This window comes from Salvelinus alpinus, chromosome 8 (assembly GCF_045679555.1).
Source record: "Salvelinus alpinus chromosome 8, SLU_Salpinus.1, whole genome shotgun sequence".
NCBI lineage: Eukaryota > Metazoa > Chordata > Actinopteri > Salmoniformes > Salmonidae > Salvelinus > Salvelinus alpinus.
In genome coordinates, this window is record NC_092093.1 from 3,557,118 (window position 1) to 3,580,042 (window position 22,925).

A 22,925-nucleotide genomic window follows, 5' to 3' on the forward strand; every position below is an offset into this window, starting at 1 on the left:
TATGACAATCATCAAACTAGATCTGGGGCCTGTTGCACAAAACTAGGATAAGGGATTAAGCCAGGATATCTTGGTGATCCTGGCTCAATTGATCCGTAATCCGGTTGCACTAAAGATGGATAGGGGGCAGGAGGATATGTTATGGTATAAATTACCATGGAGATTTATTCTGTGGAGCTAGCCTGCTCCAGACCAGGCTAAATTCCAGGATCTATTTAATCTCATCCCTAATGTCAGTCAGCAGTCACCACAAATGGAAACCAATAGTTATTTCACTGCTCACTATACATTGTTATCACATATAACTAGACCCACTGTTATTATTTAAACGTTTGTGATCATTAATTTCAATGATTTTGGATAAAAAATGATTTTTAGATGATGTTGCTATCATTAGATAATTTACAGTTTCCCATAGACTATAAGGCTATATATAAAATGATAGAATATTAGGGCCACAGAGGGGAAAAAAACACAAGTCATAATATTGTAACCAGTTGTTTTAAAGGAGGACAGTTGTTAAAATGACAGATGTGGGGCATTTCGTGAAATTGTACTTCAGTATGGTTTCATAAACAAAGACATGCTGATGTGCCAGAATATTAAGTATCACATTGTCATAAGTATCAAAACTGTAAAAACAATATGTAGCTTTTCTGCAGAAAGAACCAGCCTCATAAATTTATGACTTTATCCTTTTTCTTCAGTGTGGCCCTAGTACTCTGTCATAAACAAATACACATTCCATATGAATATAAAAACACAATGTGTAACATTATGTTCCTTTATTGAATAAGGACAAAACAAAGCAGGTAAACCATCAGCTCCTTTCGAAACTGAAGTCACAGTGACTCTACAAGATGGAAAGCACAGAATCCAAGCATATTATACAAAATGATACATACACATTCAAAGGTCTGTATATAACACACCCTGCATGTCTGCACACTAAAATAAATGCAGGACAAATCCATACACATCAACTGAACAGACAAATGAATGGATGCAGTAGCCTCCCTGCAGCCTTGTATTACACACAGTATACCGCACAAACATCATAAGAGGCCAAATTCGTCAAAAAACGAACCCAAAAAAACCCAAATTCCTCTGCCACCGCAGGACATATTTAACCAAAATTGAAAGCACACATACTAACTAAAATAATTCAACACATATTGGTCCCTCAGCAGCCGACCACTGTCGTCATCAGGGAAGATTGCCGGATTGTCCCAGTCCATGGCTGGTGGCACTCTGGGGGCCCTCTCCTTCCTCAGGCAGGCCACATTGTGGAGGACAGCACAAGCCACAGTAATATCACATGCCCTAACAGGGCTGACCCTTAATTTGTGAAGGCAGTGAAAGCGTGCCTTCAGGAGGCCAAAGGTCATTTCAACTCTGGCCCTGGTCCTGGCATGGGCATGGTTGTAGGCCTGCTGTGCTTCCTGGGGGTCTGTGAAAGGTGTCAGGAGAAAAGGCTGGCAGCCATACCCCCTGTCTCCCAGCAACACACCAGAGAGTTCACCTGTCAACACAAAATCTCATCATTACTACCTCATAAACACAGTGATATTCTTGACACAGCCATGATGGTTATAAATAGGGGTTGTGTGGCTTACCTTGTGATAGGCACTGATAGATTTCAGAGGCCCGAAAGATTCTGGAGTCATGGACTGAGCCAGGCCATTTTGCCACAACATTGCTGATCACACAGTCAGCATTGCAGACCATCTGAAATCATAAGATGAGGAATATTACACCAATCAATGCACATCACTGGCAATGCAGAGTGTTCGTCAATGGACAATATCAAAAAGTTATGTTCACCTGAACATTAATGCTGTGAAAGGATTTCCTATTCACAAAATCGGCCTCATGGGCACCTGAGGGGGCTTTTATCCTTATGTGTGTGCAGTCCACTGCACCAATGACATTGGGGAAACCTGTCACACAAAGTAATGAGTATCCTACTATGTGTTAACAGTTGTCCTGTAATTTGTAGATCCTCTTACCTGCAATCCTATAGAACTCCTCTTTGATGTCACAGAGTCTTCTGTGGCCAGGGAAGGAGATGAAGACATCTGCTAATGCTTTGATAGCCAGACACACACTCCTTATTGTGCGGCAAATTGTGGCCTTGTTCAGCTGTTCTGCATCCCCCACTGAGTACAGGAAGGCTCCACTAGCAAAAAAGCGCAAGGCCACACAAACCATTTGCTCCACACTCAGTGCATGGCTCCGTGCAGTGCGGTGCTTAATCCTGGGACCCAGTAGTCTGCATAGATACCTGATGCCATCTGCAGAAAACCTGTATCTTTCATATAGATGGTCATCAGGGAAGGCCAGTGGGTCCAACCGGTCCCTGAAGACCCTTTCTCGCCTGAAGGCTCTCCTCAGCACAAGTGCTTCTTCATCCACCACATCTCGCACGAATGGGCATGCCATTGTCAGAGCAGAAAGGAACACACAATTTTGGGCCTTCATATAGGCTAGTGGCCACACCTGGTGCTGGGGGGGTGGGCAAAAGAGGGCGATGCCTTATAACGATGACTTGGTTGTACTGATTGCTGGGAAAATAAAAAAAAACTTAGAAAGATGCCACCGTCCTGTGTGCTCACAATAAGAGCTCATATGTCATGGCTCACTTGACTTTACGAGAATATACCTAATTTTTATTTTGAGCTGTGTCATCTTCTTGGAGCTGGGGGAGGAAAGAAAAATAATGATTAATACATTTGTGTTACAGTTAGCATACAGTGTACATTGAAGGCATATCTCACCTCCCTCTCAAGTTTTTTTATTTCAAGGTCCAGTTTCCTAATTGTCCTCTTTTTTATTTCGGACTCCAGTGCAAGATTTTCCATCTTTTTCTTCTTGTACTGAATGTCTATGTCTGCCAGTTCTATTTGGCGCCGGAGGTGGTTGCCATACAACTTTCTGATAGCTTGTGAGCTCTGTGAACACAATACAATTAGCGCAGCTGGAATTTGGCAGGATGTGGTGTCCTTTTATTAATACGCACTATGTTGCCAGGCTGGTTTTCCCACTGTATAGCATCTGGGTCCTGTAAAAGAAATTAGATTTTTTGATTTTGATGAGGACTCCTCACCATTGTAGAGTAAATAGTACTTTCACAGTCTTAACATGATACCTCATGCCTTCTGGAATCCAGAGAGATGGTCTCCTCCTCATCATCGTCTCCATCATGTGCTGTTGCTGCTGCACTGGGGCCTTCACCCTATCACATTTAATCGGATTCATATTGAAGCTAGTAGACAAGACATGCCAGGCCTACAGTATGCCTTTGATGGAGTACTCACTGGATCAGCATCGTCTGGTGCTTGTGCTGGTGGCTCTAACAGGAACACAGTGCTGCCAGACACTGCAAGGCAATAGGTAAACCAAAGTCAGACAGTCCAAATTGATTCAATATGAATGTGGTTGTATCCCATGTAGAGATGGAAGGACATACCTTGAATGAAGCGGGTGGCATCTTGGGAGGAACCTATGCTCGTCTCTTTCCCCCCAGGGATCCCCTCTAAGACGGGCCTGCCTTTATTTAGCTCCAAGGCCATGTCCTCTGCTGGGGTAAGGTCAGCCTTTGGTGACCCACCACCCGTGCCTTGTCTGTGGGTATTCTTTTTCACTGCTAAAACAGTACAGACAATGTGTGAGCAGGCACCTTCTGGGTACAATATATGCTTGTGCTTTGTTAAATATTAGTCAGGGACCATACCATTCTGCAGAATGTTCTTGTATTTGATTTTGACCTGCTGCCATGTCCGTTTTGGCCCGTTCATGTTTAATCTACACACACACACACACACACACATTTAATGGAGTCACACTGCAAAAAATTACTTGGTATTTTTGTCTTGTTTTCAGTAAAAATATCAAAAAATGTATCATAGCTTTATACAGTGTGATGGAGTTACTTTACACAATTTCACTCATATCTGCAGTTCATTTCAATTAAAAATTTAACCGTTTCATAATTAAAGTACAACTGCATTTTTGGAGATGTGAATTAAATATTTGAATTGTAATTGTGATGTTTCAGCGGAGCGGTGAGTGTGTAATTGTGCACTACTTACGCATTCAGGCGGTCTGCAATACTTTGCCACGCTTTTTCTCTTTGCTTTATCACTGTGGCGGTGTTGCCTTTCTTCTTAATTATATCTTTTACCTCCTCGTATGCCTCCATGAGGATTTGTGCTTCCGACGGGGAAAAGTACGCGGCTCTAGTTGCCATGGTAAATCAGTTAATCTGTGATCTGTGGCGGGGTCTATTTGAGTGAGCCGTGAGCGCGCACCTATCCAGGATTGGTTTCACCTGGCTTAATGAATCCGTGTCTGCTCATCCTGGCTTGGTCTTTGTGCAACCAATTAAGCCTGGACGCACATGTTTTGGCTTCATTGAGCTCAGCTGAGTCATTTATCCCGGATGTCTTAATTCTACTTTTGTGCAACAGGCCCCTGATTTATCCTATAAATGTCTAGTATGTTATGTCTTTTTGTAAGCCAATAGTGGCTAACCAGGGGTGGGATAATGTGGCTTTTGATTGGATAGAAACCAGGAGCTTGTTAATGACAGGTTTGTGATGGAAACAGATTTGAGTAAATCAATGTTCTTTCAGAATTGCTTGGTGAGTTACTCGTAGGTGGGCTGGGAGATGCTGCTAGCCGCTGGGAGACGCTGGGTAGACGATTTCATTCCCTTCATCTGAACATTGCAGTGTCAGCCACAATCATGCATGGCAGGGCACTGCACACAGCATATAACAGAGAAAATAATATTTGAGTACATTATTATTTGCGAATATATGTTATCTCCAAACCAGATCTCAAAGACAACCTCTCTCCAGAATCCGTCGCAGAGAAACTTCAACCACTGCATTCAGTACATCATAAAATGGTTGAATATAAAATAATGTGTATCATTCTGTCAATTGTTCTGAGGTGATTAAAGGGCGCCCTCTAGTGGAATTGGATGGATTTATTCCTGGTATTATACAGTGCATTCGGAAAGTATTCAGACCCCTCGACTTTTTCCACATTTTGTTACGTTACAGCTTTATTATAAAATGGATTAAATAGATTTGTATCCCCTCAAATCAATCTACACACAATATCCCATAATGCCAAAGCAAAAACAGGTTTTTAGAAATGTTGACAAATGTATACAAAACATTTTTTAACTGGGGAGAGTTGCTGCACAACTATTTTCATGTCTCTCCAGAGATATTTGATCAGGTTCAAGTCCGGGCTCTGGCTGGGCCACTCAAGGACATTGAGACTTGTCCTGAAGCCATTCCTGCTTTGTCTTGGCTGTGTGCTTAGGGTCGTTGTCCTGTTGGAAGGTGAACCTTCTCCTCAGTCTGATGTCCTGAGAGCTTTGGAGCAAGTTTTCATCATGGATCTCTCTGAACTTTTCTCCGTTCATCTTTGTCTCGATCCTGACTAGTCTCCCAGTCCCTGGTGCTGAAAAACAGCCCCACCTCATGATGCTGCCACCATCGTGCTTCACCGTAGGTGTACCGCTTGGCATTCAAGGGCTGCAGATAACCTGGAGGGTAGGAGTGTTGGGCCAGTAACCAAATGGTTGCTGGATTAAATCCACGAGTTGACCTGCATTGCTGCTGTTTGAGGTTTTAGGCTTCTTTGAGATATGTACGAAGGGCTTTATAAATACATTTGATTTGATTTTTGCCTTTCTAAATCATGTCCAATCAATTGAATTTATCACAGGTGGACTCCAATCAAGTTGTAGAAACATCTCAAGGATGATCAATGGAAACAGGTATTGTAGCCAGTAGTTCCTGGTATTAGTAGGTACTGTAGACAGTAGTTCCTGGTATTAGTAGGTACTGTAGACAGTAGTTCCTGGTATTACTAGGTACATCTTCTAGGTAAAATGAAGTTGTCAAACCTACAGACGTTGTGTTTCTCAGCTTTATTGAACATGTTGAGGTGAATTGGTGGAATGAAACCAAAAACGACATTGAAACTGTTTAATTTTACACTTTATTTTGGCAGAAGTAATATTTCAACAGCTCAAACTCAAATCATTTTAGAGTAATTTTATTAAATTAATCCTTTAGAAGGGAAATAATAACTCATTTATGTGTTTATGTTTCACTAATTTCATTTATTTGTGACTCTAGTCACTAAGTTTATCTCCGGACTCCGGACCACTTCATATCCAACCAGAGACGTGTTTAACTATGCTGCTCGTTCTCCAGGTACGAAATCAAAACTACAGCGGTCTGTAGGTACACTGCATGTTGGGTAGGTACACTGTGTGTGTGTGTGTGTGGACAGGAAGCAGGACTGAAGTGGGTTGATGTAAGCCCAGGTGTAACTGCGTATCTAGACCGGCAGGTGTGTGCTCAGAAGGCTTTGAACAGCTGGTTGGGCAGGTACCCCAGATGAAGGAAGGAAGTCTGAGCTTCTCTCTCCAGATTGGCCAGCTCCTGAACTGTAGGAGCCAATGCAGCCACATGGCCACTATAGTTACCACCTGGATATGAGAGAGACGGAGACAGAGACAGACAGAGAAATTAACCAAGCTTTAAATTACATATACAAAAGTATGTGGACATCTCTTCATATTAGTGGACGTGGCTATTTCAGCAACACCCATTGCTAAATCGAGCACACAGCCATGCAATCTCCATAGACAAACATTGGCAGTAGAATGACCTTACTGAAGAGCTCAGTGACTTTCAACGTGGCATCGTCATAGGATGTCCCCTTTCCAACAAGTCAGTTCGTCAAATATCTGTCCTGCTAGAGCTGCCCGGGTCAACTGTAGGTGCTGTTATTGTGAAGTGGAAATGTCTAGGAGCAACAACGGCTCAGCCGTGAAGTGGTAGGCCACACAAGCTCACAGAACGGGACCGCCGAGTGCTGAAGTGCGTCATAGGATGCCACCTTTCCAACAAGTTGGTTAAATTTCTGTCCTTCTAGAGCTGCCCCAGAACTACCGAGTGCTGAAACACTTAGCGCTTAAACATCATCTGTCCTCGGTCACAACACTCACTACCGTGTTCAAAACTGCCTCTGGAAGCAACATCAGCACAAGAACTGTTCGTCAGGAGCTTCATGAAATGGGTTTCCATGGCCGAGCAGCCGCACACAAGCCTAAGATCACTATGCGCAATGCCAAGTGTCGGCTGGATTGGTGTAAAGCTCGCCGCCATTGGACTCTGGAGCAGTGGAAACGCGTTCTCTGGAGTGATGAATCACACTTCACTATCTGTCAGCTTTAGTGTAAATAACGGCAGTCACAATCCCTTTAAAACACATGAACCGACTGCACAGATACACAACAACAACAGTAACACACCTGCTGCTGCTCTGCGCTTGCCGTAGGTCACCTTGCCGTCAAAGTCGTCCACCGGGACCTTGATGTCCGGTTCACACTGGGTGATGGTACACTTTAAATGCTCTTCCACGTCGGACAGCAGCTGAGGAACGGAGAGACTCATGAAGAGAAAGGATGGAGAGACAGACAGACAGACAGAGAGAGTAGGAGTGAGAGAGAGAGTGAGAGAGAGAGAGAGAGTGAGAGAGAGAGAGAGAGTGAGAGAGAGACAGACAGACATGGAGAGTGAGTGAGAGAGAGTGAGAGAGAGACAGACAGACATGGAGAGTGAGTGAGAGAGAGTGAGTGAGAGGAGACAGAGAGAGAGAGAGAGTGAGTGAGAGAGTGAGTGAGAGAGTGAGTGAGAGAGTGAGTGAGAGAGTGAGTGAGAGACAGAGTGAGAGAGTGAGTGAGAGAGAGTGAGAGAGTGAGTGAGAGACAGAGTGAGAGAGTGAGTGAGAGACAGAGTGAGAGACAGAGTGAGAGACAGAGTGAGAGACAGAGTGAGAGACAGAGTGAGAGACAGAGTGAGAGACAGAGTGAGAGACAGAGTGAGAGACAGAGTGAGAGACAGAGTGAGAGACAGAGTGAAAGAGAGAGAGACAGAGTGAAAGAGAGAGAGACAGAGTGAAAGAGAGAGAGAGAGAGAGAGAGAGAGAGAGACAGACAGACAGACAGACAGACAGACAGACAGACAGACAGACAGACAGACAGACAGACAGACAGACAGACAGACAGACAGACAGACAGACAGACAGACAGACAGACAGACAGACAGACAGACAGACAGACAGACAGACAGACAGACAGACAGACAGACAGACAGACAGACAGACAGAGAGAGAGAGAGAGAGAGAGAGAGAGAGAGAGAGAGAGAGAGAGAGAGAGAGAGAGAGAGAGAGAGGGGGGGGGTGGTGGAAGGAGGGAGTGTGACTAGCAGAGGAAGAGGTAGTCTTGGTAGGAGTGGTGTCCTCACCTCCTTCTCATTGTACCAGATGGTACATCCTCCATCGTCCTTCAGCCTGGTGTTGTGACACCCTCTGCCCCGGTTGGCACACGTATGATACCACACCTACAGACACAATGACATGATACCACACCTACAGACATATGATACCACACCTACAGACATATGATACCACACCTACAGACACAATGACGTATGATACCACACCTACAGACACAATGACGTATGATACCACACCTACAGACACAATGACGTATGATACCACACCTACAGACACAATGACGTATGATACCACACCTACAGACACAATGACGTATGATACCACACCTACAGACACAATGACGTATGATACCACACCTACAGACACAATGACGTATGATACCACACCTACAGACACAATGACGTATGATACCACACCTACAGACACAATGACGTATGATACCACACCTACAGACACAATGACGTATGATACCACACCTACAGACACAATGACGTATGATACCACACCTACAGACACAATGACGTATGATACCACACCTACAGACACAATGACGTATGATACCACACCTACAGACACAATGACGTGTGATACCACACCTACAGACACAATGACGTATGATACCACACCTACAGACACAATGACGTATGATACCACACCTACAGACACAATGACGTATGATACCACACCTACAGACACAATGACGTATGATACCACACCTACAGACACAATGACATATGATACCACACCTACAGACACAATGACGTATGATACCACACCTACAGACACAATGACATATGATACCACACCTACAGACACAATGACGTATGATACCACACCTACAGACACAATGACGTATGATACCACACCTACAGACACAATGACGTATGATACCACACCTACAGACACAATGACGTATGATACCACACCTACAGACACAATGACGTATGATACCACACCTACAGACACAATGACGTATGATACCACACCTACAGACACAATGACGTATGATACCACACCTACAGACACAATGACGTATGATACCACACCTACAGACACAATGACGTATGATACCACACCTACAGACACAATGACGTATGATACCACACCTACAGACACAATGACGTATGATACCACACCTACAGACACAATGACGTATGATACCACACCTACAGACACAATGACGTATGATACCACACCTACAGACACAATGACGTATGATACCACACCTACAGACACAATGACATATGATACCACACCTACAGACACAATGACGTATGATACCACACCTACAGACACAATGACGTGTGATACCACACCTACAGACACAATGACGTATGATACCACACCTACAGACACAATGACGTATGATACCACACCTACAGACATATGATACCACACCTACAGACACAATGACGTGTGATACCACACCTACAGACACAATGACGTATGATACCACACCTACAGACACAATGACGTATGATACCACACCTACAGACACAATGACGTATGATACCACACCTACAGACACAATGACGTATGATACCACACCTACAGACACAATGACATATGATACCACACCTACAGACACAATGACGTATGATACCACACCTACAGACACAATGACGTATGATACCACACCTACAGACACAATGACATATGATACCACACCTACAGACACAATGACGTATGATACCACACCTACAGACACAATGACGTATGATACCACACCTACAGACACAATGACGTATGATACCACACCTACAGACACAATGACGTATGATACCACACCTACAGACACAATGACGTATGATACCACACCTACAGACACAATGACGTATGATACCACACCTAAAGACACAATGACATATGATACCACACCTACAGACACAATGACATATGATACCACACCTACAGACACAATGACGTATGATACCACACCTACAGACACAATGACGTGTGATACCACACCTACAGACACAATGACGTATGATACCACACCTACAGACACAATGACATATGATACCACACCTACAGACACAATGACATATGATACCACACCTACAGACACAATGACATATGATACCACACCTACAGACACAATGACATATGATACCACACCTACAGACACAATGACGTATGATACCACACCTACAGACACAATGACATATGATACCACACCTACAGACACAATGACATATGATACCACACCTACAGACACAATGACGTATGATACCACACCTACAGACACAATGACGTATGATACCACACCTACAGACACAATGACGTATGATACCACACCTACAGACATATGATACCACACCTACAGACAGAACTACAACGAATATTCTGACCTATGGCCTTACCTTCTCCTTCTCCATGGCAACGAGAGAGATGGCCAATCCCATCCTAAAAGAAGAAGAGAGAATTGAGTTTTTGTAGATGTGGTTTTCCCAGACAGATGAAACCTAATTCAGGACTAAAAGCATCGTCAATACAGATTCTCTGATACGCGACTTGGAGAACAGGCCCACTGATACATCCACTAGTCTAGTTCTCTCTGTCTTATATGGCAATAACGAGATATTACTGACCTCTCTGTTCTCTCTCTCTCCACCAGACTAGATATTACTGACCTCTCTGTTCTCTCTCTCTCCACCAGACTAGATATTACTGACCTCTCTGTTCTCTCTCTCCACCAGACTAGATATTACTGACCTCTCTGTTCTCTCTCTCTCCACCAGACTAGATATTACTGACCTCTCTGTTCTCTCTCTCTCCACCAGACTAGATATTACTGACCTCTCTGTTCTCTCTCTCCACCAGACTAGACATTACTGACCTCTCTGTTCTCTCTCTCTCCACCAGACTAGATATTACTGACCTCTCTGCTCTCTCTCCACCAGACTAGACATTACTGACCTCTCTGTTCTCTCTCTCCACCAGACTAGATATTACTGACCTCTCTGCTCTCTCTCCACCAGACTAGACATTACTGACCTCTCTGTTCTCTCTCTCCACCAGACTAGATATTAATGACCTCTCTGTTCTCTCTCTCCACCAGACTAGATATTACTGACCTCTCTCTCTCCACCAGACTAGATATTACTGACCTCTCTGTTCTCTCTCTCCACCAGACTAGATATTACTGACCTCTCTGCTCTCTCTCTCCACCAGACTAGATATTACTGACCTCTCTGTTCTCTCTCTCCACCAGACTAGATATTACTGACCTCTCTGTTCTCTCTCTCCACCAGACTAGATATTACTGACCTCTCTGTTCTCTCTCTCCACCAGACTAGATATTACTGACCTCTCTGTTCTCTCTCTCCACCAGACTAGATATTACTGACCTCTCTGCTCTCTCTCTCCACCAGACTAGATATTACTGACCTCTCTGCTCTCTCTCTCCACCAGACTAGATATTAATGACCTCTCTGTTCTCTCTCTCCACCAGACTAGATATTACTGACCTCTCTCTCTCCACCAGACTAGATATTACTGACCTCTCTGTTCTCTCTCTCTCCACCAGACTAGATATTACTGACCTCTCTGTTCTCTCTCCACCAGACTAGATATTACTGACCTCTCTGTTCTCTCTCTCCACCAGACTAGATATTACTGACCTCTCTGTTCTCTCTCTCCACCAGACTAGATATTACTCACATCTCTGTTCTCTCTCCACCAGACTAGATATTACTGACCTCTCTGTTCTCTCTCTCTCCACCAGACTAGATATTACTGACCTCTCTGTTCTCTCTCTCCACCAGACTAGATATTACTGACCTCTCTGTTCTCTCTCCACCAGACTAGATATTACTGACCTCTCTGCTCTCTCTCTCCACCAGACTAGATATTACTGACCTCTCTGCTCTCTCTCTCCACCAGACTAGATATTACTGACCTCTCTGCTCTCTCTCTCTACCAGACTAGATATTACTGACCTCTCTGCTCTCTCTCTCCACCAGACTAGATATTACTGACCTCTCTGTTCTCTCTCTCCACCAGACTAGATATTACTGACCTCTCTGCTCTCTCTCTCCACCAGACTAGATATTACTGACCTCTCTGCTCTCTCTCTCCACCAGACTAGATATTACTGACCTCTCTGTTCTCTCTCTCCACCAGACTAGATATTACTGACCTCTCTGCTCTCTCTCTCCACCAGACTAGATATTACTGACCTCTCTGTTCTCTCTCTCCACCAGACTAGATATTACTGACCTCTCTGTTCTCTCTCTCCACCAGACTAGATATTACTGACCTCTCTGTTCTCTCTCTCCACCAGACTAGATATTACTGACCTCTCTGTTCTCTCTCTCCACCAGACTAGATATTACTGACCTCTCTGTTCTCTCTCTCCACCAGACTAGATATTACTGACCTCTCTGCTCTCTCTCTCCACCAGACTAGATATTACTGACCTCTCTGTTCTCTCTCTCCACCAGACTAGATATTACTGACCTCTCTGTTCTCTCTCTCCACCAGACTAGATATTACTGACCTCTCTGTTCTCTCTCTCCACCAGACTAGATATTACTGACCTCTTTGTTCTCTCTCTCCACCAGACTAGATATTACTGACCTCTCTGTTCTCTCTCTCCACCAGACTAGATATTACTGACCTCTTTGTTCTCTCTCTCCACCAGACTAGATATTACTGACCTCTCTGTTCTCTCTCTCCACCAGACTAGACATTACTGACCTCTCTGTTCTCTCTCTCCACCAGACTAGATATTACTGACCTCTCTGCTCTCTCTCCACCAGACTAGATATTACTGACCTCTCTGTTCTCTCTCTCTCCACCAGACTAGATATTACTGACCTCTCTGTTCTCTCTCTCCACCAGACTAGATATTACTGACCTCTCTGTTCTCTCTCCACCAGACTAGATATTACTGACCTCTCTGTTCTCTCTCTCCACCAGACTAGATATTACTGACCTCTCTGCTCTCTCTCTCCACCAGACTAGATATTACTGACCTCTCTGTTCTCTCTCTCCACCAGACTAGATATTACTGACCTCTCTGCTCTCTCTCTCCACCAGACTAGATATTACTGACCTCTCTGTTCTCTCTCCACCAGACTAGATATTACTGACCTCTCTGTTCTCTCTCCACCAGACTAGATATTACTGACCTCTCTCTCTCCACCAGACTAGATATTACTGACCTCTCTGTTCTCTCTCTCCACCAGACTAGATATTACTGACCTCTCTGTTCTCTCTCTCCACCAGACTAGATATTACTGACCTCTCTGTTCTCTCTCTCTCCACCAGACTAGATATTACTGACCTCTCTGTTCTCTCTCTCCACCAGACTAGATATTACTGATCTCTCTGTTCTCTCTCTCCACCAGACTAGATATTACTCACATCTCTGTTCTCTCTCCACCAGACTAGATATTACTGACCTCTCTGTTCTCTCTCTCTCCACCAGACTAGATATTACTCACATCTCTGTTCTCTCTCCACCAGACTAGATATTACTGACCTCTCTGTTCTCTCTCTCTCCACCAGACTAGATATTACTGACCTCTCTGTTCTCTCTCTCCACCAGACTAGATATTACTGACCTCTCTGTTCTCTCTCCACCAGACTAGATATTACTGACCTCTCTGCTCTCTCTCTCCACCAGACTAGATATTACTGACCTCTCTGCTCTCTCTCTCCACCAGACTAGATATTACTGACCTCTCTCTCTCCACCAGACTAGATATTACTGATCTCTCTGTTCTCTCTCTCCACCAGACTATATATTACTGACCTCTCTGTTCTCTCTCTCTCCACCAGACTAGATATTACTGACCTCTCTGTTCTCTCTCTCCACCAGACTAGATATTACTGACCTCTCTGTTCTCTCTCTCCACCAGACTAGATATTACTGACCTCTCTGTTCTCTCTCTCCCACCAGACTAGATATTACTGACCTCTTTGTTCTCTCTCTCCACCAGACTAGACATTACTCACCTCTCTGTTCTCTCTCTCCACCAGACTAGATATTACTCACCTCTCTGTTCTCTCTCTCCACCAGACTAGACATTACTCACCTCTCTGTTCTCTCTCTCCACCAGACTAGATATTACTGACCTCTCTGCTCTCTCTCCACCAGACTAGATATTACTGACCTCTGTTCTCTCTCTCTCCACCAGACTAGATATTACTGACCTCTCTGTTCTCTCTCTCCACCAGACTAGATATTACTGACCTCTCTGTTCTCTCTCTCTCCACCAGACTAGATATTACTGACCTCTCTGTTCTCTCTCTCTCCACCAGACTAGATATTACTGACCTCTCTGCTCTCTCTCTCCACCAGACTAGATATTACTGATCTCTCTGTTCTCTCTCTCCACCAGACTAGATATTACTGACCTCTCTGTTCTCTCTCTCCACCAGACTAGATATTACTGACCTCTCTGTTCTCTCTCTCCACCAGACTAGATATTACTGACCTCTCTGTTCTCTCTCTCCACCAGACTAGATATTACTGACCTCTCTGTTCTCTCTCTCCACCAGACTAGATATTACTGACCTCTCTGTTCTCTCTCTCCACCAGACTAGATATTACTGACCTCTCTGTTCTCTCTCTCTCCACCAGACTAGATATTACTGACCTCTCTGCTCTCCCCACCAGACTAGATATTACTGACCTCTCTGCTCTCTCTCTCCACCAGACTAGATATTACTGATCTCTCTGTTCTCTCTCTCCACCAGACTAGATATTACTGACCTCTCTGTTCTCTCTCTCCACCAGACTAGACATTACTGACCTCTCTGTTCTCTCTCTCCACCAGACATTACTGACCTCTCTGTTCTCTCTCCACCAGACTAGATATTACTGACCTCTATGTTCTCTCTCTCTCCACCAGACTAGATATTACTGACCTCTCTGCTCTCCCCACCAGACTAGATATTACTGACCTCTCTGTTCTCTCTCCACCAGACTAGACATTACTGACCTCTCTGTTCTCTCTCTCTCCACCAGACTAGATATTACTGACCTCTCTGTTCTCTCTCTCTCCACCAGACTAGATATTACTGACCTCTCTGCTCTCCCCACCAGACTAGATATTACTGACCTCTCTGTTCTCTCTCTCACCAGACTAGATATTACTGACCTCTCTGTTCTCTCTCTCCACCAGACTAGATATTACTGACCTCTCTGTTCTCTCTCTCCACCAGACTAGATATTACTGACCTCTCTGTTCTCTCTCTCCACCAGACTAGATATTACTGACCTCTCTGCTCTCTCTCTCCACCAGACTAGATATTACTGACCTCTCTGTTCTCTCTCTCTCCACCAGACTAGATATTACTGACCTCTCTGTTCTCTCTCTCCACCAGACTAGATATTACTGACCTCTCTGTTCTCTCTCTCTCCACCAGACTAGATATTACTGACCTCTCTGTTCTCTCTCTCCACCAGACTAGATATTACTGACCTCTCTGTTCTCTCTCTCCACCAGACTAGATATTACTGACCTCTCTGTTCTCTCTCTCTCCACCAGACTAGATATTACTGACCTCTCTGTTCTCTCTCTCCACCAGACTAGATATTACTGACCTCTCTGTTCTCTCTCTCCACCAGACTAGATATTACTGACCTCTCTGCTCTCTCTCTCCACCAGACTAGATATTACTGATCTCTCTGTTCTCTCTCCACCAGACTAGACATTACTGACCTCTCTGCTCTCCCCACTCTGCCGATGCGATGGACATAGTTCTGCTTCTCATCTGGCAGAGTCACGTTGATCACTGGAACACATTGATCAGAGTCAAAATGGATTAAAAAGCAACAGGATGACGTGGACCTGAAAAAGGAGGCTCCATCTGTTGTTTCTTTGTTAACATGGTGTGTGTGTGTGTGTGTGTGTGTGTGTGTGTGTGTGTGTGTGTCTCACCGTAGGGGACTCCGTGGATGTCGATGCCCCTGGCCGCCACGTCTGTACAGATCAAGAACTTCACTTCCTGTTTCTGTAAGGAGATACAGGAAGTCAATATCATATTTGATAACGCTGTTGCTGAAAACAGAATAGAAAATAAAAGCGTAGAATAGTGTTATTTTTCCTGTGAGAGACGTTTATGTGGATCGGCTGAGGGGTCCCACTGCCAACCATCCCTCTCTAATCATGTCGACTTCCCACATGGCCCCTATTCCCCGGGGCCCCCCGCTCCAGCGTAGTGCCCCCCCGCTCCAGAGTAGTGCCCCGGGGCCCCCCGCTCTAGAGTAGTGTCCCAGAGGCCCCCCGCTCTGGAGAAGTGTCCCAGAGGCCCCCCGCTCTAGAGTAGTGTCCCAGAGGCCCCCCGCTCTAGAGTAGTGTCCCGGGGCCCCCCGCTCCAGAGTAGTGCCCCCCCCGCTCCAGAGTAGTGCCCCCGGGGCCCCCCGCTCCAGAGTAGTGTCCCAGAGGCCCCCCCGCTCTAGAGTAGTGTCCCAGAGGCCCCCCGCTCTAGAGTAGTGTCCCAGAGGCCCCCCGCTCCAGAGTAGTGTCCCAGAGGCCCCCCGCTCTAGAGAAGTGTCCCAGAGGCCCCCCGCTCTAGAGTAGTGTCCCAGAGGCCCCCCGCTCTAGAGTAGTGTCCCAGAGGCCCCCCGCTCCAGAGTAGTGCCCCGGGGCCCCCCGCTTCAGAGTAGTGCCCAGAGGCCCCCCGCTCTAGAGAAGTGTCCCAGAGGCCCCCCGCTCTAGAGTAGTGTCCCAGAGGCCCCCCGCTCTAGAGTAGTGTCCCAGAGGCCCCCCGCTCCAGAGTAGTGCCCAGAGGCCCCCCGCTCTAGAGTAGTGCCCCCGAGGGCCCCCCTCTCCAGAGTAGTGCCCCAGAGGCCCCCCCACTCCAGAGTAGTGCCCCAGAGGCCCCCCGCTCCAGAGTAGTGCCCCAGAGGCCCCCCCACTCCAGAGTAGTGCCCCCCGCTCCAGAGTAGTGCCCCAGAGGCCCCCCCACTCCAGAGTAGTGCCCCCCGCTCCAGAGTAGTGCCCCGAGGCCCAGACGTGGGACAACAGCACTAGGTCTGGGAATCATGTCATATTCTCTTGGCCAATATCGGGGGGGGGGGGGGGGGCGCTTCAGGCAGACAACCCCCCCCCCCCAAAAAATCATCAGTTTGGGTAGGCGGGGCTTTCAAATAATCCCCTCGGAAACATGACAGAAGCAAACCGTTGCGGAGGCAGATAGCTAGGCTACTTACTAGGCTAATCACTCACTGCCAAATAGACTCACTGAAAAATCCTCCGCAAGCTCCATCTAGCTACCAGGAATGTTTACTGCAGTACATGAATGGACCGGGCTCTGGACCGATTTCCCCAACTCGTTCCAACTCCGCCTTGTCCTGTCTGTCAAACTGGCGCTGGTCTTATGCCACGTTCACGTAGTGGTCGGGACCTCAGAGTTACAATGAATGCAAGTTATTTACATAGAGTTTCCTATTGGTTGATTCTGATAATTGCCTAGTGGGAAACCAGGGCATAACTTTCTCCAACAAGTCTGAAATGTCAGAGTTCCCGACATGCTGTGAACGTGGTGTTGGTACAGGCCATATGCTGGAACAGTTGGTCTAGAGAGACCAGTAATCTGCCAATCCTGTTCCATCCAGTATTACACTTTAGTGACTACTGTGAAGTGACGTCATATCCTGTCAGTGGCTAAGTGACGTCATATCCCGTCAGTGGGACGTCATATCCCGTCAGTGGGACGTCATATCCCGTCAGTGGCTAAGTGACGTCATATCCCGTCAGTGGCTAAGTGACGTCATATCCCGTCAGTGGCTAAGTGACGTCATATCCCGTCAGTAGGCAAGTGACGTCATATCCCGTCAGTGGCTAAGTGACGTCATATCCCGTCTGTGGCTAAGTGACGTCATATCCCGTCAGTGTGTAAGTGACGTCATATCCCGTCAGTGTGTAAGTGACGTCATATCCCGTCAGTGTGTAAGTGACGTCATATCCTGCCAGTGTGTAAGTGACGTCATATCCTGCCAGTGTGTAAGTGATGCCATATCCTGTCAGTGTGTAAGTGATGCCATATCCTGCCAGTGTGCAAGTGACGTCATATCCTGCCAGTGTGTAAGTGATGCCATATCCTGCCAGTGTGTAAGTGACGTCATATCCTGCCAGTGTGTAAGTGATGCCATATCCTGCCAGTGTGCAAGTGACGTCATATCCTGCCAGTGTGTAAGTGACGTCATATCCTGCCAGTGTGTAAGTGACATCATATCCTGCCAGTGGCTAAGTGACGTCATATCCTGCCAGTGTGTAAGTGACATCATATCCTGCCAGTGTGTAAGTGACGCTGCTGACCTTGAATCGGTCCAGGTTGGTCTTGCGTTCGTTGGGCTTCCGGTCACCATGGAGACAGACACAGGAAAGCTGGTGGCCTTTTTTATCAGGACCTAATGGAGGGAGGGGACAGGGTATTACACACCTCCATGTTGTAGTATTTATATAGTACAGTAGTAATATTCTAACTCACCTCCTCCCTGTACTATGAAGTATTGCTCCATGTTGTAGTAGTATTGTAGTATTTATGTAGTACAGTAATATAACTCACCTCCTCCCTGTACTATGAAGTATTGCTCCATGCTGTAGTATTTATATAGTACAGTAGTAATATTCTAACTCACCTCCTCCCTGTACTATGAAGTATTGCTCCATGCTGTAGTATTTATATAGTACAGTAGTAATATTCTAACTCACCTCCTCCCTGACCTATGAAGTATTGCTCCATGTTGTAGTAGTATTGTAGTTTTTATGTAGTACAGTAATATAACTCACCTCCTCCCTGTACTATGAAGTACTGATTCATGTTGTAGTAGTATTGTAGTATTTATGTAGTACAGTAATATAACTCACCTCCTCCCTGTACTATAAAGTACTGCTCCATGTTGTAGTATTTATATAGTACAGTAGTAATATTCTAACTCACCTCCTCCCTGTACTATGAAGTACTGATTCATGTTGTAGTAGTATTGTAGTTTTTATGTAGTACAGTAATATAACTCACCTCCTCCCTGTACTATAAAGTACTGCTCCATGTTGTAGTATTTATATAGTACAGTAGTAATATTCTAACTCACCTCCTCCCTGTACTATGAAGTACTGATTCATGTTGTAGTAGTATTGTAGTTTTTATGTAGTACAGTAATATTCTAACTCACCTCCTCCCTGTACTATGAAGTACTGATTCATGTTGTAGTAGTATTGTAGTATTTATGTAGTACAGTAATATAACTCACCTCCTCCCTGTACTATAAAGTACTGCTCCATGTTGTAGTAGTATTGTAGTATTTATGTAGTACAGTAATATAACTCACCTCCTCCCTGTACTATAAAGTACTGCTCCATGTTGTAGTAGTATTGTAGTATTTATGTAGTACAGTAATATAACTCACCTCCTCCCTGTACTATAAAGTACTGCTCCATGTTGTAGTATTTATATAGTACAGTAGTAATATTCTAACTCACCTCCTCCCTGTACTATGAAGTACTGATTCATGTTGTAGTAGTATTGTAGTTTTTATGTAGTACAGTAATATTCTAACTCACCTCCTCCCTGTACTATGAAGTACTGATTCATGTTGTAGTAGTATTGTAGTATTTATGTAGTACAGTAATATAACTCACCTCCTCCCTGTACTATAAAGTACTGCTCCATGTTGTAGTAGTATTGTAGTATTTATGTAGTACAGTAATATAACTCACCTCCTCCCTGTACTATAAAGTACTGCTCCATGTTGTAGTAGTATTGTAGTATTTATGTAGTACAGTAATATAACTCACCTCCTCCCTGTACTATAAAGTATTGCTCCATGTTGTCACAGTCGATCTTGGTCCGACAGAAGATGATGGCCTGGTCCATGTTGTGTTCCTTGATGGCTCTGATGGTGTACTCCCCCTTCAAGATCTTGATGGCCTCAGACCACATCTCTATACACACACACACACACACACACACACACACACACACACACACACACACACACGTTAACAGGTCAGACCATAACCTTACGCTAGAAAACAACAGGACATTACAACGTAACATCAGGCCCCCCCCCCCCCCTACATCAGGGCTCCCCAACTGCCCCCCCCCCCCCCCCCTACATCAGGGCTCCCCAACTGCCCCCCCCCGCCCCCCCCCCCCCCCCCCCCCTACATCAGGGCTCCCCAACTGGCCGCCCCCCCTACATCAGGGCTCTCAAACTGCCCCCCCCCCCCCCCCCTACATCAGGGCTCCCCAACTGTCCCCCCCCCCCTACATCAGGGCTCTCAAACTGCCCCCCCCCCTACATCAGGGCTCTCAAACTGCCCCCCCCCCCCCCCCTACATCAGGGCTCCCCAACTGGCCGCCCCCCCTACATCAGGGCTCTCAAACTGCCCCCCCCCTACATCAGGGCTCTCCAACTGCCCCCCCCCTACATTAGGGCTCTCCAACTGCCCCCCCCCCCCCCCTACATCAGGGCTCTCCAACTGCCCCCCCCCCCTACATCAGGGCTCCCCAACTGCCCCCCCCCCTACATCAGGGCTCCCCAACTGGCCGCCCGCCCCTACATCAGGGCTCTCAAACTGCCCCCCCCCCCCCCTACATCAGGGCTCTCCAACTGCCCCCCCCCCCCCCCTACATCAGGGCTCCCCAACTGCCCCCCCCCTACATCAGGGCTCTCAAACTGCCCCCCCCCCTACATCAGGGCTCCAACTGCCCCCCCCCCCCACATCAGGGCTCCCCAACTGCACTACGTTGACCAGGGCCCCTATATAGTGCACTACGTTGACCAGGGTCCCTATATAGTGCACTACGTTGACCAGGCTCCCTATATAGTGCACTACTTTAACCAGGGCCCCTATATAGTGCACTACGTTGACCAGGCTCCCTATATAGTGCACTACGTTGACCAGGCTCCCTATATAGTGCACTACGTTGACCAGGGCCCCTATATAGTGCACTACGTTGACCAGGGCCCCTATATAGTGCACTACGTTGACCAGGGTCCCTATATAGTGCACTACGTTGACCAGGGACCCTATATAGTGCACTACGTTGACCAGGGCCCCTATATAGTGCACTACGTTGACCAGGGCCCCTATATAGTGCACTACGTTGACCAGGGCCCCTATATAGTGCACTACGTTGACCAGGGCCCCTATATAGTGCACTACGTTGACCAGGGTCCCTATATAGTGCACTACGTTGACCAGGGACCCTATATAGTGCACTACGTTGACCAGGGCCCCTATATAGTGCACTACGTTGACCAGGGCCCCTATATAGTGCACTACGTTGACCAGGGCCCCTATATAGTGCACTACGTTGACCAGGGCCCCTATATAGTGCACTACGTTGACCAGGGCCCCTATATAGTGCACTACGTTGACCAGGGCCCCTATATAGTGCACTACGTTGACCAGGGTCCCTATATAGTGCACTACGTTGACCAGGGCCCCTATATAGTGCACTACGTTGACCAGGGCCCCTATATAGTGCACTACGTTGACCAGGGTCCCTATATAGTGCACTACGTTGACCAGGGCCCCTATATAGTGCACTACGTTGACCAGGGCCCCTATATAGTGCACTACGTTGACCAGGGCCCCTATATAGTGCACTACGTTGACCAGGGTCCCTATATAGTGCACTACGTTGACCAGGGCCCCTATATAGTGCACTACGTTGACCAGGGCCCCTATATAGTGCACTACGTTGACCAGGGCCCCTATATAGTGCACTACATTGACCAGGGCCCCTATATAGTGCACTACGTTGACCAGGGCCCCTATATAGTGCACTACGTTGACCAGGGCCCCTATATAGTGCACTACGTTGACCAGGCTCCCTATATAGTGCACTACTTTAACCAGAGCCCCTATATAGTGCACTACGTTGACCAGGGCCCCTATATAGTGCACTACGTTGACCAGGCTCCCTATATAGTGCACTACGTTGACCAGGGCCCCTATATAGTGCACTACGTTGACCAGGGTCCCTATATAGTGCACTACGTTGACCAGGGCCCCTATATAGTGCACTACTTTAACCAGGGTCCCTATATAGTGCACTACTTTGACCAGGGTCCCTATATAGTGCACTACTTTGACCAGGGTCCCTATATAGTGCACTACTTTGACCAGGGTCCCTATATAGTGCACTACTTTAACCAGGGTCCCTATATAGTGCACTACTTTAGCAGTCTTTATGCAAGGGGCCATTTGGGAAGCAGCCTTTATGCAGGGGGCCATTTGGGAAGCAGCCTTTATGCAGGGGGTCATTTGGGAAGCAGCCTTTATGCAGGGGGTCATTTGGGAAGCAGCCTTTATGCAGGGGGTCATTTGGGAAGCAGCCTTTATGCAGGGGGTCATTTGGGAAGCAGCCTTTATGCAGGGGGCCAGTCTGACCTGAGCTGTTGGCTCCTGGTCTGGTGTTGTCTTTAGCATGGACCTCATCAGTCTGAAAAACACAGGAGAGGAGGAGGAGGGAGAGGAGGAGGGAGAGGAGGAGGAAGGAGGGAGAGGAGGAGGAAGGAGGGAGAGGGAGGAGAGAGGAGAGGAGGAAGGAGAGAGGAAGGAGAGGAGGAGGAAGGAGAGGAAGTAGAGTATTAAAATAAGACGGAGATAACCCTCAAGGGT

General features: G+C 46.5%; 3 protein-coding genes across 3 annotated transcripts in view; all 3 read right to left on the reverse strand.

Annotated features, from left to right (window-relative positions):
• Window positions 1-770: 770 nt before the first annotated feature.
• LOC139582439 (putative nuclease HARBI1) lies at window positions 771-4,744 on the reverse strand. Its single transcript, XM_071412441.1, has 8 exons — window positions 3,470-4,744; window positions 3,318-3,379; window positions 3,149-3,235; window positions 2,778-3,061; window positions 2,663-2,698; window positions 2,010-2,564; window positions 1,617-1,728; window positions 771-1,522 (listed from the first exon to the last, which is right to left on the reverse strand). Exons 6-8 carry the CDS (start codon window positions 2,076-2,078, stop codon window positions 1,152-1,154), a joined length of 552 nt encoding a protein of 183 aa, XP_071268542.1. The 5' UTR covers window positions 2,079-2,564; window positions 2,663-2,698; window positions 2,778-3,061; window positions 3,149-3,235; window positions 3,318-3,379; window positions 3,470-4,744; the 3' UTR covers window positions 771-1,151.
• A 1,263-nt stretch (window positions 4,745-6,007) lies between these two features.
• ddx1 (DEAD (Asp-Glu-Ala-Asp) box helicase 1) overlaps window positions 6,008-22,925 on the reverse strand; it is a 57,044-nt gene continuing 40,126 nt past the window's right edge. The window contains exons 18-26 of the mRNA XM_071412442.1: window positions 22,695-22,746; window positions 20,088-20,234; window positions 18,609-18,700; window positions 16,227-16,299; window positions 16,008-16,080; window positions 10,695-10,737; window positions 8,340-8,435; window positions 7,346-7,466; window positions 6,008-6,517 (exon numbers count right to left, since the gene is read on the reverse strand). Of these exons, the coding sequence (XP_071268543.1) occupies window positions 6,387-6,517; window positions 7,346-7,466; window positions 8,340-8,435; window positions 10,695-10,737; window positions 16,008-16,080; window positions 16,227-16,299; window positions 18,609-18,700; window positions 20,088-20,234; window positions 22,695-22,746 (828 nt within the window). The 3' untranslated portion in view covers window positions 6,008-6,386. The remainder of the gene's footprint in view (window positions 6,518-7,345; window positions 7,467-8,339; window positions 8,436-10,694; window positions 10,738-16,007; window positions 16,081-16,226; window positions 16,300-18,608; window positions 18,701-20,087; window positions 20,235-22,694; window positions 22,747-22,925) is intronic.
• On the reverse strand, window positions 9,228-10,688 carry LOC139582401 (uncharacterized). The gene is made up of 5 exons (XM_071412361.1): window positions 10,210-10,688; window positions 9,940-10,029; window positions 9,472-9,909; window positions 9,352-9,377; window positions 9,228-9,257 (listed from the first exon to the last, which is right to left on the reverse strand). Exons 1-5 carry the CDS (start codon window positions 10,637-10,639, stop codon window positions 9,228-9,230), a joined length of 1,014 nt encoding a protein of 337 aa, XP_071268462.1. The 5' UTR covers window positions 10,640-10,688.